The 17,208-nt window shown below is 47.4% G+C and overlaps 3 protein-coding genes across 4 annotated transcripts in view; 1 reads left to right on the top strand and 2 right to left on the bottom strand.

Annotated features, from left to right (window-relative positions):
* Positions 1 to 239: 239 nt before the first annotated feature.
* LOC105284672 lies at positions 240 to 3,800 on the bottom strand. The gene is made up of 4 exons (XM_011348355.3): positions 1,774 to 3,800; positions 1,372 to 1,479; positions 1,093 to 1,275; positions 240 to 768 (listed from the first exon to the last, which is right to left on the bottom strand). Exons 1-4 carry the CDS (start codon positions 2,769 to 2,771, stop codon positions 681 to 683), a joined length of 1,377 nt encoding a protein of 458 aa, XP_011346657.1. The 5' UTR covers positions 2,772 to 3,800; the 3' UTR covers positions 240 to 680.
* Positions 3,801 to 3,847: 47 nt separating this feature from the next.
* On the top strand, positions 3,848 to 11,702 carry LOC105284673. 2 transcript variants are annotated; one of them, XM_011348357.3, is made up of 6 exons: positions 3,848 to 7,406; positions 7,711 to 8,208; positions 8,416 to 8,660; positions 9,113 to 9,701; positions 10,172 to 10,403; positions 10,598 to 11,702. In XM_011348357.3, the coding sequence occupies exons 2-6, from the start codon at positions 7,711 to 7,713 to the stop codon at positions 10,765 to 10,767; spliced, it is 1,734 nt and encodes a 577-aa protein (XP_011346659.1). In that variant the 5' UTR covers positions 3,848 to 7,406; the 3' UTR covers positions 10,768 to 11,702. The 2 variants fall into 2 exon arrangements, with proteins under 2 accessions (XP_011346659.1, XP_019888958.1); XM_020033399.2 differs by having other exon boundaries at positions 10,177 to 10,403; positions 10,598 to 10,738.
* LOC105284675 overlaps positions 11,418 to 17,208 on the bottom strand; it is a 22,027-nt gene continuing 16,236 nt past the window's right edge. Inside the window, exon 4 of the mRNA XM_026972642.1 lies at positions 11,418 to 15,838. Coding sequence (XP_026828443.1) covers positions 12,628 to 15,838 — 3,211 coding nt within the window. The 3' untranslated portion in view covers positions 11,418 to 12,627. The remainder of the gene's footprint in view (positions 15,839 to 17,208) is intronic.

The raw sequence follows: 17,208 nt of genomic DNA, 5'->3' as shown, positions 1-17,208 counted from the left end.
TCGCGTAGAGTAATACTCGCCGACCTACTTGTATCCTCCGCGATCACTACTTTCACTTGCGAGGACGAGGTCGACGCAAACGATGCACGGGCGGAACGAATTTCCGAATAACGTGCTGCCCGTTCGTCTCCTGACACTTCATTCTTAAGGATTCATTCTTAAAGTTCTCTCTCCTCGTTATCCAACGTCTACCTGTCAGGTGAAGAACTTGTCAGTCGCCGTATACAAAAGAGACCTCGTTTGACAATCGTATATTTTTTTATTAAGAATTATCGCTGAATTACATAACGTGACGTCACGTGCGGTTAAAGCTAGACTACGGTGGCAAGATCAACTGAGATTTTTTTCTGTTGAACATAATTTTCTTAATCCGAGACCAACTAGTTGATGTAACGGGGATATTATTCATTCGGCGTGATTATATGCGTCGTAGAGTGGATTGGAATATCATTGATATACGATAGTACTTATGATACGGGTTGATTTTGATGTCTCTAAAGGTGTTTTATCGGTTTTTGTACTTAAAAGGTGTTTTATCGGCTCTTGTTATTTAACGAAGTCGAAGACGAATTTGCATAATTTGTGAGAACATTGACGCGATAAATAAATGAACAGAAGAGCGAGCTTGGCTTCATGTGGCTGTAAAGCTGGTTTCTACGTTTCCTAAGTGGCCAATTAAATTAACAACTGATTGTCGTGCAGTCTTTTTTCTTCACGGCGCTGAACACCTCCCGAAGACCATTTCTCTTTGCGACGTGGTCCGGAGTTCTGCCAAATGTAAGTGCGTATTTTAGTAATCATAAAGAAATCATAAATCCTCATGAAAAATATTAATCTATCAACTTTGAAGAACAAAAATTGCTATCGTGTAAAAGATACTATCACGAAACATTAGACAGACAACAGACTTGCAAGACTAAAATAACAATTCTACTCGACTCTTACATACATAAATTACTCGCGGATCATTTTTTCTAACATTAAACAAATTGTACAACTAAACCGTATTAAGCTGAAAAATTATCATAATTACATCGATCACGACGCAAGAGGTTCATCAGGAACCCAAATACATTTGAAAAAGTTGATCACCTCGTAGCCAAGTTCCACAGGATGTTCTGCAGGATGTCGGACTGCGGCTCGCCACCGGCCAGGATCAATTCGCAGATCGATCGGTCCTCACAGACCTCGGAATGATCGTTGAGCATGCGACCTCGTTTGTGTTCGATCGGCAGGTCGGCAACCCGAAACTTAGAGAGGATGATGTTTGGCTGGCTAAATGGAATTCGTCCTTGATTAAAAATATACGAAACGCGGAGACACGTTTCTAAGTTTACTGACAAAAAATGGAAAGAAATAGTTAGTACTCACGTTGTCGTGTTAGTGATCCGCACTACGTTAGGCGTCAACGTCGCCAGCAGTAGACCCAATGGCAAAAAGGTGCCGATCAGGCGAGCGATCTTCTTCCAAGGCGACATCCTGTGAACAACATACTTCTGTTAAAAATTTGAACGAGAAATCACTACGAACGCATGTCAGAAATGGATCGTCAGTTTTATGACTCGATCGCGATTTGTCGAGAAAAATATTCTCGAATTGGACAGAGATAATATACAATTATCTCTTCCAAGTTCAAAACAAATGTTTAGATAATTTATGTAAGCTTCATAAATCTGCTATATCATTATCTACACAGTTAATCTTCTCGATTCCATCATTGGGACAATAATCCATTGCCAGCCAACGCAAACAACTCGCATCGTAAATGCTCACCTTCTCGTCCGCGGATGAACCATCGTCGAGTGTTGATGCTCCTCCGTGAACTGCGCCCCATGATGCTCGCCACTGCTCGTCGGCTGATAGAACTGATAAGGGAACTTGTGCTTTCTCGTGTAAATAGACTCCTGTTGCTGCAGTAGCAACACACCGTCGTTATCCGCAGGTCTGCGAATCGGCACCTGGAACACAATCTCGTGCGACGCCGGTCGAGCTTGCTCCTGATGCTGTTCCTGATTCTGCGCAGCATAATAGCTGATGATGTACGGAGTCGTGGTAGGTTCCAGATACGCGCCGTTCAACCGGTGATCACCCATCGTCTTCCCAAGGATAATCGGTGCATCATGTGTCTCCACGGGTCTCTCGACGTCCTGGAAGAACGACTGATCGACGTACACGTGACCCATGGCAGCGAGTCCCTCGAGTGGCGTCCTTAACGCGCTCTCGGTCACTCCGACCTGCCGATCATCGAGATGATGAGCTGGCGTTGGCGCCGCGACCTCGTCCTGGAACCGGATTCTGCTCGAACGCGTCGCTTCGTCCAACAGACCAGGCATGTCCCGGTACACGTCCCCAACGTCCTGAGACCGCTCGCGCTGCACCGCAATGAAGGGCTGCGCGCCGTCCTCGAACCTCACATGCTGCACGCCGTTGAAGGGATTGCTTACTCGAGCAACTGGTTCCTCGATCGCGCCTAGGTGCACACTGGGTCGGAAAATGTCAGACTTATTTTCTGGACGATCGACAACGGGCTCGACGACAGTCGGCGACGTCAGTCTTCGGTCAGTATCGGCGACGTCGGCTAACTCCGACGGTGTCGTCGCTTCGGGAACCGAATGTTGTTGGTTCCCCAAGAGGGTCGCATCATGGAAATCCTTATTCTCGGCTTCCGGGACTTCGGACACCTCAACGCTACTCGCGTAGACAAGATTGATGATTAGAAGATAAAACAGGAGGAGGAAATGACGTTCGAGAACTCGACGCAGCCGCATCATCTCTTGTTTCTCCAAAGGTTCATTCAAAGGATCCTCCGAAGATTTCGTCTCTGAGTCTCCAAGCGGGTGATCAGTGCTGAAGGGCGTCTGAAAGGGTGGACGACTAGCACGGGCGACGATGATAGCTGACCAAGACAGTTGTTTCCATCGCGAGGTGCCTAAGACTAAACCATTCAGCGCGGCGCACCGCGACTTTAACGCTCGCGAGTGCAACTCGCGGCATGACTCCTCTAAAAAGCGTGAACATGGAAACGCGGGAGATTCTTATTTCTTAATCGCTGTTCCCTTAATCGTCGCCGGCGCGCCGATTGTCGTTGACCGTGCGAGCGCGGCGACGACGACGTTTAGTTCCAGCAGCGTCTCGAACTCGGCGCGTGACGCCAACGCGAACGATCTCGGTTTCCACGAACGTTTTCTCAAGCGAGAATTAATGACGATCGATCGGAGAAAGTAACGCATCTCTCGTTATCTCCTTTTACTACCGCTTCCTTTTTGATCTTGCTTTTTTCTTTCATTTTCCTCATCGCGATTATGTACGCGGAGATTCGGATTATGTACGAGAAATTGCGAGTTTATCACAATCGCGAAAGTCATGAAAGCTCGGACCGTGATTTTTGCATCTCGCTAATGTTACACAGAAACGCGGACGTTAATAAGCAAATCTCTATTACCCGCGTGAATGCGGATGATTCCGAACGGTCGAAGAAGTAGGACTGCATCGAGGTGTTTCTCTCGATATTTTTATTTTACGACCTCACGGCGGAAAAAATTGCGAAAATTCACGTCGAGTAGAAATGAGGAGAGCATACCAGGCCGCTAAATTGCATAAGTGAGATAGGAGATGCTCCTTGCTCCAGAGCGGCACTCGCGGAACACGAGTAATGAGCGGAAGGGGTGAAAAGACTTTCTAAGCCAAGTTTTATCGCTGAGCGGTGAGAGTCTGACCCTGTTTCGTGGCGAGGTCATTTCGATATGTTCTATTATATATTCCTCGCGATGTGCATATTTTATTTTAATTCCGCAAACTTCCGAGAAAAAGAAACTATTTTTACGTCATCCGTAGAAAATTAAAAATTTCCATAACAGAATGTAATTTTTTTAATGAATTCTTTCTTTATTAAATTTCTTTAATAAGTTCCTATTTCTAATCATCTTTATAATTAACATATTTTCACCGGAATGTTACATATAAACTGTAACAGTTACAAAGTACATTTCGATTAATTGCACAAAATATCATGAAACATTAAAGATGCATATAAAGTGTACTACACCAAGAGAGATATCTTTAAGATTTCAGAAAATGCTCACGTGCATTGATTATAAGGAGACTGAACGAGTCGTGATGCGATAGAAACGCGATGGTTCCGTATAAGGAATCCTGACGGTTTATTCATCAAGTCTTTATACAAATCTACGACTGATTTCTTGCGGACAGTTGTTTATTTTTCTTACTTTTCACAAGACCGTCCGCGATTCATCGCGGTTTCACCGACGTAAACGTTCCAGTTTGGGACTCTCGCGCGTCAGCCTTCCCGGCGAATTATCTGATACCGATCTGCCTAAATACTTTCCTCGGAACTTTCTGTCATCGCGCGGTTCTCCAGCATCTAGGCTAGATCGCGGTACCCTTTTCACCCTCCCCCTTCTTCTCCTTCTCCACCTCTCGCTCCTCGCATATCGCTCTCGCGATCGCGACTCTCCCGCCGGTATGACCGACAATGAAAGTAGTCGTTTGCTACACTCGCGGACCATTCTTCCTTTTTTCAGCGGCGTTATGGTTGTTTTCGCGGTTAGCCGCGTCTAAGCCGACCCAATTCCGGTTTCGAGTAGGCCAGCTGACCGCGACGCGGCCGGCATCGGAAGCGTCAGAGGTACGAAGGATCGAAGATGACACTCGGTGACGCAACGCGTGACATGTCCGTCGATTCTGGTCCCGCTTGACAATCGACTGATTGATCAGCGCACCGCGAAAATCGACGGGAGCGCGTCGCGATGCCGCGCAAAGAGAGACGCGCGCGCGTTTCTGGGTCGGCCGCGCCGCGCAAAAAATCCTAGATCGGTGAAAATCCGGCGGAGGAGTCGGAAGCTGCTGCTCGTAAAACGGAAACTGCTGGAGGCGCGTTTCACTCGCCTGGACGACGAGCGGGCATCATCGGCGTCGCGGCGAACGACGCACGTGGAGAGGCCGCGAGCGCGCCGGAGCAAAAAGTGCAACGAGAGGTTTCTGGGCCGCGAAAGCGCAAAAATCGGTAAACGGCCGATTCTATGTTCGCACCGTGGGATTCCCCCCGTAGCACCTACGATCGAAGAAGGCCAAATCGACGATTTGCCGAGCATGAAAATCAACGGCGGCTTTCTTTGTCCTTTGCACGCCGCTCGCGCGCGTTCGCCGGCATGTCCTTAATTGTGGCCGTTCAGTCAGAAACTCCGTTTCCCGCGCACGCATTTAACTCGCGGATGTACACTGTGGAACGTGATAAACAAATGATATATCGAACAAGTGGTTTGCATCATCGGTGAAAAAATTATTACATTGGAATTATTCATTTGTGGTAGCAATATAGAAACAGCAGTGGCAAGTATACGTATTAGCTTTTCCAATTAAGATAATTAATACGATTTGTAAATTACATGTGGAATTATGAAAATTATTATTAATAATTTACTTGTGTACGTGGCTACAGCAACTACATGCGAAAAATCGATTTCTAAAGGGCCGGTAAATCTTCTTCACACATGCGCGATCTCTCCGGCGAAGCCGAAACTCCTCTAAGACCGCGCCTAGAGAAGCCACGGTCGAGAAGAGAGAGCAACCATCGTCGTCCCACGGAACGTCAGTTCCGGCGCGTTTAAACGGTGAAAGTAGCATTTTGACAAAAGGTAAAATTTACGTAGAAACGACAGTGTCACCCGGCGTCGTCGTCACCGTCGCAGGTGGCGAGCGTGAAGGCAACGCATCGTCATCGTCATCATCATCGCCTTCGTCGTCGTCATCGTCGTCGGCCGGACCGATTGTTACGAGCGCTGTGCAATTAGCGCGTGACGAGCGGTCTGGATCTGTTTCTTGTTATCGTCGTTCCGCTGGCTCATCGTCGTCGTCTCTCGCCGTACTCGCACGGACACGCTTCCAGAAATCGTCGCCGAGGGAGAACGACAATGTCCGTTCAATTAACGTGCACGATCAACGAGAATGATCGATGATCGAATTTACCGATCCGCCACTCGCGTCGCTTTCTCGGTCAGTCGCGAGGAAAAGACCGCGCGCGGCTCCTTCATCGTCGAGACAGAGTTGAATGGATCCGATGGCGATCGGCGCCGATCCTGCAAGATCGACGAGAGGACGCGTACGATCTGGTCTGGTTGCTAATACTTCGGATGTGTCAGACATGTCTCGAATTACCGGCTGGCATTTTTGCACGGCGCGGCGTAAGTGTGCCTGATAGACACGCTGATAAGCGGGAAAGCGCAATTGTGAATAACTCGTCGAAGTGATTGTTTTAGCCGGACCGATCACGATTCACGATGATTCGTCAATAACGGAAACGACTCGCGCGATGAGAGAAAAAGAAAGAGAAGTGCACGGGGATGCACGACTGGCAACCTGATCGGCGATCGATGAGCGGACGATGAATAACGTCAAAGTGTCAGCTTGGATCCGAGTTGAAGCCCTGAAGCCGAGTTAGACCGCTTGATATTAAATCAAACGCGATCTTCGATACATTCAATACCAGTATCTGATATTCCCAAGCGGAATAACTGTAAGAAGAACAACGCGTCGTTGCAACGGTGTGAGCGAAGCGGGAAATTTTCATATCAATCGCGCAGGTGGAGACTATCAAGATTGTTGAAGAAGCAAACACCTCGGGAACCGCTATTTCTCAGTGCCTCGCGTAAGAAATCCTAACCGCGCACCTTGCGCTCAAAGATACACCACTTCGGTCGGAGGCCGATGGATGCGATGGACTCGTTCGTCCCATCGATCATCGATCGTAGCCGGCGCGGTTGACCTCACCTCCTATTGTGTCCATTGTGTTCCAAGAACGATCGTTATCCAGGAGAAGGTGAGAGAAGGAAGCGTGGGGAACTTAGCTCGTGGGATAGCGATTGAAGCAAGATGGAGGGACTTCGCCAGGAGCTGGACAGAAAGGAAGAGAAAGAGAGAGAAAGACGCGCGTTCGCCAGGAGAGAGGGAGAGGCAATGTGGCGCCCGTTCTCCGAGAACTGTTGACCAAGCCGCGAGAGTGGCAAGAACGGAACACGCGGGACGGCGCCGAGGATCGGAGGAGGACGCAAAATGGACCAAGCCACGACGAAGTGGGGATCTGGATTAAAAGCAAACCAGGGCAACGTCTCGGCGACAGAGCCATCTCGGACCTTGGACGAGTCGAGGCCGCGACTCGTTTACTCCACTTCCGTTTTCCTCATTCCGGCTGCATAACGTTCCATTACTGTTGCTACTGTTACTGCTGCTGCCGCTGCCGCTATTGCTGTCATCATCCTCATCGTCTTTGCCGGTGAACGTCGTGCGTTCGTAACGGATTCTTCTCCTAGAAGCGACTGCAAACTCGAACGCCCCGTTGTTCATGTAATTAAAGGCGGCGGCGACTTCTCGGACGACCGACACCGGACACGGTCAGTGCGACGCGCTGTGCACACGGATTTATCGCCCTCCCTCGTCCTCCTTTGAACGCGACACGCGATCCACGGTGCGGAGAACGTCGAGCGGATCGGCACTCGCGTAGCTGATGTGTACACGAAACTTGTGCGACGTTCCGCGAGCCGGTGAACGGCTAGTGATGTCGACGAATACAGAAGAGTGCCCCGAACATTTATTTGGGGTTTCGATTTTAATTGCAACGTTACGCCCGCGCCCCTCGCTCGCTCGATTCCCGTGGTTGGTGAAGCAAACGAATTAAAGTTCTTCGTGTTGTTTCAGATGATGCCGAGGAGAGCGATGTGCCTGCTCCTGACGATCTTGACGTTGGGAGGATCGCAGGGCAGCACGCGGTACTTTGTGAAGATGAGAACGAATGCGTCGGAAATGTTCAAAACAAAGGCCGACAATCTGCGAATTCTTCAAGATCCAGTGGCGATCACGCCGAATCCCTTATACGACAACGTGAGCGAAGGTGAGCGCGAGTCCGAGGATGAGAGGAGGATCAAGGAAATCTCGAGCGATCAGTACGACCGCAGGAATTCGTTCGTCGAGACTTCTACCTTTAATCCAGACGTGCTCAATAAGTTCTTGGAGGAATATGCGAACAAAATAAAGAGCACCACCGAGAAGAGTTTCAAATATCCCTTTAGGATCGTGAAACCGCCCGCGGAACCGCTCATCCTCGAGATCGACGACGAGGAGACGACTGAGACTACGACCGTCCAAGAGGAAGAGAAATTGGATCAAAGTGCGAACGCTACTTCGACGGACGATGCGGTAAGAGATAACATGTTTCGAATAAAATAATAAAATAACGCTACATAGCGTAATAGATATCAATTTCTATTAATCTTTCAACGCTTACGCGTGAAAAGATAAAAATATTATATAAAAATAAAAACAAAAATAATATTCTATTAATTTAAAAGTTCGGCTACGAAAATTACAAATTCAGCGAGCTTCTTGTCGCTTTTGTTGGTGTAGCTGAGCGAATCGCTAAACGACACTTTGAAGAGGAACAAATACTACGGCTCGAGCACCTACGATGACAGGAACGGCTGGGTGACGCTGGAAGCGATCCCGTGGTCCAAGAGCAAGATCTCCAAGTGGCAGGCGAATCCCACCACGCAACGACCTTGGCCGGAGATGAAGCCCTGGGATAAACCGAGCGTGAAACCATGGGCTGGAGATTATTCCATCAGGCCCACTTATGAAAATAACAAACCGTGGTGAGTAGTACCGCAACCACCAATTTTCCTTTCACTGCGTGAAATTACATGCAATTCGCGGATGGGCATCGCACTTATTGCGACGAGAGATACTCGCCATTAGCGTCCAATTGAAACTTTCTTCCTCCCAGCTGACTCCCATCGCTACTTTGTTTCGTTCTATCACGTCGCAATAACATCAAGAAAAACATATTTTTTACAAATGTTCTTGCGAATATTTCACTGCTTTCTACTTCTTCAATCCCCTTTAATCATATCTATGTAGTATGAAGGAAAAGAGGACAATATCTCTATTCTCTTAATCTATTGTATCGAAGCCTTAATAATTATTCTTTTAGAATGAAGAAATTTTTATGAAATATCAATCGATATCGAATTGAACATCCGACTTTACGCCACATCACAAATCATAGATCAGTTTTAAATTTTAAACCCGAATATTCCAATTACAGGTACGACAAGTCGAAGCCCAACTGGGCTGATAGTAACGAAAAGCCATGGCAAAAACCGAGCAGTCGTCCTCCCTATCAACCGGACAAGTACGACACGTCGAACCAGGCGCAAAAGTGGCCGCCAGAACGGCCGTCCTGGAACAAGTACGATCCGCATCGTCCTACCAGCGAGATCATCACGGACGACAAACCGGCCAACTTTCCCAGCACTTGGTCATACGTAGGAAAACCAGGATATTTTGCTGATAGATTCTCGGAGAAGGACCAATCGGCAGATGGCAATAACTGGCACGACTATCCGAGCAGGTACGAGCAAGATCGGCCACGACCAACTTTAATTACCGAGCGACCGAACTTCTCACACTATCAGTATGTGAACAATCATCCACCAAGTCATCCAGCGAGCGGTGATGGTCAGTGGGTCCTGCTGTCGACGAATCGAGGATACTCCAAATCGCGGCAGAGGTCCATCAAGATCGACGCGATGACCTCGGAAGCGCTGAGCAGGAGGAACCACACTACCAATCATGGGAACGAAGACAGACAGGAAGATGCTGCAGTGGTGCCCGTATTGACCTCGAGGCGGCAGGTTAGGCTAGACGATCAAAGAAGACTCGCGCGGATGTAGCACCTTCGATTGAGACTCGAAATTCTTGAGAAATTTTCTCTTTTCATGTCACGTATTAATTGTACGTCGTCGCGATCTACATCAGTTAATTAATTAATTTTGTAACGCAATATTAATCTCACAAAATTTCTAATTCGTTAATATAAAATTAATGAATCTAGATTCTTAAATTAATGAGATTAAATTTCACAATACTATTAAAAAGTTCAAATTTAGTTTAAAAATGTTCAAGAATCAAGATTCAAACAATATAGCATGTCTTTCGTTTGTAAAATACCATATACATTTATAAATTATACTTAAGGTATTTTTTTTTTTTTAGAAAAAAAGTTGCGCTTAAGTAAATCTTAGTCTTTGTAAATTGATTCTTCGGGAGGATTCCTCAGGAGGATTACCATTGATGGCTGCTTTATGAAAGATCGTTTACCTAGGTCAGATTGACGGTGTTGCCGTCGATCAATGGCACGAACACGACGACGTCCCACGGAGGTCTTCTGGAAGTCGAGAAGACGTTCAAGAGCGTCGAGCAGAGCCGCAAGGAATACGAGATGGAGAAGCTGACCGACCTAAACATCCAGAAGAAAAGACCGATCAGGAACACTCTCACGCACACTCTAACTAGACAACCGTCAAGTTCGGCCGTTCTGGCAGCCGTTGGAGCAGGTACGACTGTAACATACAAAATTATAAAATAAATATATTAATCATTTAGATTTATTAAACACTTAAATTGAAAAATAAAAAATAAAAATTTTAAGGTTTCTCCGACATTTATATATAAAGTTTACAATTTGCACAAGTACGTTTAGTATTAATTATTAAAAACAGAATAAATAACGAATTTGAATACCTTGCAGGTATGTTACCCGCGACAATGGCGATGATGATACCGATGATGCTAGGACGTCGAAAGAGAGATCTCGGTCTGCTGGAGCACACCTTGAAGAATCCTGATCACTTCGCCGTGAATTTGCATGAACTCGCGACTAACTACGACATCCGACGAAGGAGACCAGTAGGACCGTAGATGACTCAAATCGAGATAGCTGCATAACTCGAACGACTCACCAGCAAAGGAAGACGAGTGCGCAGCACGTGCAAATGACATCAAAGTTTTGAAATGCCGAATGAGACTTCAGCGGGCTGGAACCGGAGGCATCATAATATTGGATAGCTCGGAGCCCAGAAATCGGACTCTACTCGCGTCGCGTAGAATGAGCACAGCTTGATTGAACGAAATCGCACGTACATATCATTGGCATACTCTGCAAGTTGTCGTGTATTTATTCGCAGTTCGGCACTCCGTATCGACGCGATTAAATTGCCGTTATTAACTACTCGATTGCGCGGAAAAAGACACAATATTGATCTTTTATCACCGTCCACGAGAATATTTATGAGCCGCGTCTCGAGTTTGATGAGAAAAACGCATTGTCACGTCTTATTATCTCGGCGGAAAGGAAGAAATTCGCAACTCACACATTCGCGATGAGCGGCTAACGTTTATCGCCGGCGAACTAATTGTCGATCGCGCAAGCGAAGTCGAATCTCTCACGTTCCGCGCTCGTGATCTAACGGTTCAGCCACTTGAGATTATACAATCCGCTCACAGATCCGAGAGTAAATGCGCGAGTTCTCTTTTCTTGGAGAGCGCGAGGCGCGAAAGAAACAGGCATATTCGCAATATTTGCAATATTTATTTACATAACGCATATCAGGGTATTACATAGATTTTGTTGCATACTTATTTATTTATTTATTCGTTTGTTCTTAACGTTTTGTCGTTTAATTATATAGCGTACTTTACAGAGTAATAGGTTGCCCAGCGCAATCGGCTCCTCCGTCTGCGTCCTCGCTCGCCCTCCAGCGAGAGGGTGACGGAGAGAGGGAGGGAGGGAGCATCATAGAATGATTGTAGAGAGATTAAGCGACCATCAATAAAAGCCTGATCGATCCCGGAAATCTTTCAGAACCCCTCCACCAATCCCACGCTATCTCGGTCGTCCTGGTTTCGAAGAAGTTTACTCCTCAACGCCACGAAGAGCACCTCGCCATCTCGAAGGTGTGTTCCGCGCGAGGACCCGAAGACCAACGTTTGTTATAAGCCTCATTGTCACGTTTAGTCGAACGTCCGTCGTAAAAATCTTTCAGACTGATTGCGTCTTCATGGTCGTCGATCGTCGATTCCTCGCGCGTCGAGCAGCGGCCGAGGGAATCCTGCGGGAGGATCCCGTCGCGCATTTCACGGCGATACCTTGAAGAGGAGAACACCGCGCGTCCGCGTCGCGACATCGTAACAGTAGTTCGCGCTTCTCTTCATCGTTTTAGCTTTCTAAGTGAAAGGACGAGCAGCAAGAGCGGACGAACAAAAATGACCGACCGTGAAATCGCGAAGCCTCGCGAGTCAACTCGGATCGACGAGGATCAGGGGGAGTCCCTCGCGTCTCCCCCGATTTACTCTACCGTTACGAGGTCGCCGCACTTCTCGGGATTGCGAGCGTCGTTGCGTCGTAATTGAGCTTTGCTCGAGAGATCCGAGTAAGTCGCTCAAATAACTCGTACAGCTCGAGCGGAAACAACGAGCGGCGAATCCTTCATCGCCCTATTATTCGTCTTTATTTTCAGGTTTTCGGATATCGAATCTATTAAATTTCGAATATAAATATCCTTCAGACAAAACGAGCTTCAAGATCAATCCGCACGCTTTAGAATATGATCCTGAAGCACGAATCGCTCCGCTCGCAACGTCTATCGTGATCCCGATGTGAACGTGACGCGGAGGCGGACACGAGGCGTCCCGACACCTCCCTCATCGCTCAAGTTCGATAATTTGATGGCGATCCGTCGTTCGCTCGTGTTCGCGGTGCACACCATGCCCCACTCGTTCTCATTCCTCGCCGTTAATCCGTTTTTGCACATGGCCCAGATATCGCGCGAAGCCCTCGCTGGCGTGTTTCAGGATCGTCAAACCCAGCCTGAACTTGATCTCGGCCACCTTTTTCACGAAATTGAACAGGCTGAAACCCTCCGTGGGTTTCTTCGTGGTCGAGCTCTCGAACCACTCGACGGTGGTTGCCTCGGAGTCCTTCGGGCTTGACGTTGAATGCATCTCCGCGTCGGAAGGAGATGAAGTAGAAGTCACGCCATCGTCGTTCGCCTTCTCGGCCGTCTTGGAGGTGGAATCTGTATTCTCAGGGACGCGCGTTGTTTCCTCCGTGTTACTGCTCATTGTAGTGAAGGTTTTCGTGGTGGACTCCTTGACGCGCGTGTTGGTCTCCTCCTGGTGTCTCTTCCTCTGTCCATCGAGATCTTCCACCTCGTTATTTTCACCATTGGTCTTCTTCTTCTGCTCCTCTCCACCTGGCAGTGCCGAATCGATGATGTCTAGAATCTCGTTGCTCAAGTCCTCCTCCTTCTCCATCTCCTCGCGTTCCTCCTCCAGCTCGCGCTTCGATGGTATCACCTGTATCACTGACTCCCTCTTGAATCGCGAGTGCCGCTGATTACTTTTATCAACGATTGCGGCCCGTTTGACTTTCAAGGATCGTGGTCCATGCTCCACCGCCACCGCCGTCGGCGTTATCTCGATCTCCTCGTAGCCGTCATCCGGTCTGCTGACGGTTGATGCCCCCAGATGTCCGTACGCGTTGTGCACATTAGCTGAATTCGGCGGGAAGTTGAAGCCCTGCGCGATGTCTCGCTCGAATTGCGTCTGTCCGGCAACCTCCGTTGACGCGTAGCCTACGACGCCTTTCTTGCTGCTTTCTACACCGATCGTCTTCACCTCGTACGGGTATTCCTTCGGCACGTTACCGACCACGAACTGCCGATTCGCCGATCCCGCGGATTCCGATCCATGATCTCCCAGGTGCTTGCGATCATAGTGGACCGGCGTGGTATGCGCTTCCGGATACCGGAAGTCTGTATTCCGGTACTTGACCGTCGGCAGCGTGTTCTCCGCTGGTCTGTAAATCGGCGAGGTTGACGGATAACGAGCATCGATCCTCTTCGTGGTGTGTGCATCGTAGGCGCCGTCGTAGTGCTGATAGCGATAGTAGTCACCGCCATGGTCCTTCGCTGACTGATACTTGCCGTCGTGACTCGTCATACCCTGAAGCACCTTGGACAATACCTCTTCCTCGCTCTGTCCATAATTGCCACCGTACTCCTCCAGGTTGTACTTGTAATTCGGTTCGGTCTCGTAGTTGCGTCTCGCGATCGTGCCGCCGAACGGATACAGGAAGTACGAGGCCAAGCCGAGACCCAGGCCGACCAGAGACATGACGCCGAAGCTGGGCATCACTTCGCGGCTCAGGAAGTTGTAGATCTGCGTGCTGATCGCCTTGGGCGGCTGCTTCTTCTTGAGTTTGATCGTGCTCGGGGCGATCTTGGTCTCAGGCGCGATCTTCGACTCCTGGATCGCATTGTCGACCGTGGCGATCTCGATCGCGCTTTCGTCATTTGCCTCTATCAACGTCACGACTGTCGTCGTACTTGGCGTCGTCGCGGTTGTCGTCGTACGGGACGGCTTACGTCTGCGTACCTTGTTTTTCTTCCTCTTCGAGTTGTGGCGTGGTCGCTTCGTCGTGCTCGATGCTGTTGCCGTCGGCGTCGTCGTCGACGTCGCCTCCGTCTGCGTCTCCACGTTGATCTTCGTCAGTTCAGGATTAAAGTCGAACTTGAGGTCTATTCTAGAGTTGCTTAGCTCATCGGTATCTTTATTCACGATCTCGTCCATCTTGTCACGATCGACTTTCTGGATCTTCAGCACCGGCGCATTCACCTTGATCGGTTCCACTTCGATTTGCGTGCTATCCTCTGCGGGCTTTTTCAGCTGCACCTTCAGTATGTTGTTCACCTTCGTGCCGATCGGCTTCGACCTCACTGGCACCTCCACGAGGTCCGCACCGGCCATGTTCGACTTGAATGTGGTAACGGGACTGGTCGGGATGGTCGTGATTGCCGGGGTAGTTGTAACCTTCTGTGTATCCATCAGCACAGAGGCCTTTATTTTGGTGACGAACATCGGTCTTTCAGTATTGTCCTGCTTCTTCTGCGTCGTCGTGATGATCTGGACTGGCTTGAAGGTCACCTTTTCGATCTTGCCGGTCGATGCGGTCTCGTTCTTGGTCGTTTCCAGTTTCACCGTGGTCCTCCTCGTCGCAGTCGGCTTTGGCCTGCCCTGCTGACCCGGTCGTGTCGGTTTCATCGTTCCTGGCTTCGCCGTTCTAGCCGTGGTGACCTTCGGCTTGGACGTAGTCCGTGTTCCTTGGTTCTTCTTCGTCGTCGCGGCGGTTGTTGAGGAAGAAGAGGTCGCTACGTCGCTCGGAGAGGTGTTGACAGTCGTAACACGAACTATCTTCAACGTTGTCGCGCTCGGAGTTGTTTCCACCCTCTCCGGATCCTGAGTAACCCTTTCGGGGCGCGCGGTAGTCACGATCTTCTTCAGTGTGGTTGCCGTAGACTTCTTCGTGATCGTGCTTACTTTTTCCGTGGTAATAACGGGGGTCATTTGCGGCATGGTGGTCTTCTCTGCGATTGTCTCATCCTGCGCGATTGTCTCCGTCACCCTGTCGACCGTGCCTGATGAGCTCGGTCTCACCGTCAGCTTCACCTCCGTCTGAAACGGTTGCTTCAGCTTCGTTCTATCGACCTCTGCACTCTTCACAGTCGTGGACGGCGGGTTCAGCAGGATCCATGTAGAGATGCCGCCTGTGGTAGTCGGGTGGTTCTTGTAGGCTGTTATCAGCCGAGTCGTGCTCATCTCACGCTCGAGCTCCTCTTCCGTGATCGCCATCGCTTGGCCAGGATGGCTGCTTTCGAAATAGCCGAACTTGGAGTTTATCGGTCGGCCAAAACTCACGCCCATCGACTCGAGGTTGCTAATTTCCGAGTTGACCTCTCTTATCAAGGCTCCGGCATCGTTCGGCTTCTCCGGGGACTTGGACGCCAAATCGTGTTCCGGTTTAATGCTGGTGGAGACTTTGACGACGTCCTGCGGACCAGTAACGTTGAGCAGCTGAGTGGCGACAGTTCTTAGGGACTGGTCCATGTACTGCAGGTCCTTCAAGTCACGGTGAGTGTCATTCGACTGGCCACTGAAATGAAATTCCGTTGTCAGACGTCGTCGCGAGTAGTAATTGAATGATTAAGACGATGCGGGACGATTGCGATGTTGTGTATGTAGAAAATACAAATTTATTGGATGTTGCTTTGATTATGTTGCACAATTCATTATTTTCGGTAAGACGATAAAATGAAGACTCGTTATATTATTGAAGGATTAGCATAAAATGTTACGCACAACTATGTTTGAAACGTTGTTCTTACCTTTTCTACGCGATAACTAGGGCTCGATATTTCGCACAGTAATATACATAGAATAAAATGGGCTCCATTATATCACGCATCGCGCATAAAATTAATTACGGTGAAACGGTGAAAAAGCAGCATGTATTAGAGCAGAACAATACATCTTGAAACGAATCATTGTGTCTAGCAAGACACAATGACTTGTCTTGGGAATCGAATAAATTAACTTGAGCTAAGATTCCTTGAAAGAATTTCAAATCAAGTTTTTTAAAATAGAAGTATCTAAGCACTTGTAACTTTCAAGTAATTTTAATATGATTAAATATTTTCTAATTTCTCTTCAAAAGGAATTTAATAATATTCAAACTTGAGACACAATTGCTAATAATTTAACATTACAGCATTACAAATTTAAAAATTGCATACAATTAATTCTTAACACAAAATTATTTTAGTTTCTGATTAAATTGAGGAAGAATAGAATAACATTAACTGTGTTTAAATGCAAATTTTGTAAAGAATGGTTATTAAGAATAATAATAAAGTAGGATTGAAGGGATCATAGGTGTGAAACAATAGGAATACGTGTATTTTTTCTAAAACATATACGGGATTACAAAAATGATACAGTCACCTATAAGAAAGTATTAGTTATTGTTTCGAATGTTTTATTATTGTTACATGTTTGTTGGCACACAAATACTGCAAATGTCCTGAAATGGTGTAATATGAATTAAAATATCAGCATACAATGTGAAATGTTAGTTATAAAAAATTATACATCGGAAAATATATACTCTCTAACGAAATTTGCAATATATTATAGGAAACGCATTATTATAATCTAGTTCATTATATTCTACAAAAGACCGTAATAATAAATGGTGAATATTAGTAATATGATAAATTACGAAATTGATAATTGTACTTGATTGTTATCCAACAACTCTAGTATGTAATACCGATTATTTTCGTACTACTCTACTTTGGCAAAAATAAGGCTAACATCATATAAAAATATATAATAAACGAGCTTATGCGCGCTATAATCATCAATTATTCCACATAAAATATATATCTATAATGGACGGAGATGCTTGAGGGTAAATGTTATAATCATCTAATTACTACGTTATTTAATTAATAGATAGACAAG

The sequence above is a fragment of the Ooceraea biroi genome, chromosome 9 (genome assembly GCF_003672135.1).
Source record: "Ooceraea biroi isolate clonal line C1 chromosome 9, Obir_v5.4, whole genome shotgun sequence".
Lineage (NCBI taxonomy): Eukaryota > Metazoa > Arthropoda > Insecta > Hymenoptera > Formicidae > Ooceraea > Ooceraea biroi.
This window is presented reverse-complemented; position numbering and strand designations above follow the sequence as displayed.

Coding starts and splice junctions, on each gene's coding strand:
- LOC105284673 (XM_011348357.3), top strand. CDS start 7,711: ATGATGCCGAGGAGAGCGATGTGCCTGCTCCTGACGATCTTGACGTTG. Junction 8,661..9,112: donor TATGAAAATAACAAACCGTG/GTGAGTAGTACC, acceptor TTCCAATTACAG/GTACGACAAGTCGAAGCCCA. Junction 9,702..10,171: donor TATTGACCTCGAGGCGGCAG/GTTAGGCTAGAC, acceptor TCGTTTACCTAG/GTCAGATTGACGGTGTTGCC.
- LOC105284672 (XM_011348355.3), bottom strand. CDS start 2,771: ATGATGCGGCTGCGTCGAGTTCTCGAACGTCATTTCCTCCTCCTGTTT. Junction 1,480..1,773: donor GTTCATCCGCGGACGAGAAG/GTGAGCATTTAC, acceptor TGTTGTTCACAG/GATGTCGCCTTGGAAGAAGA. Junction 769..1,092: donor CTGTGGAACTTGGCTACGAG/GTGATCAACTTT, acceptor TACATTTGGCAG/AACTCCGGACCACGTCGCAA.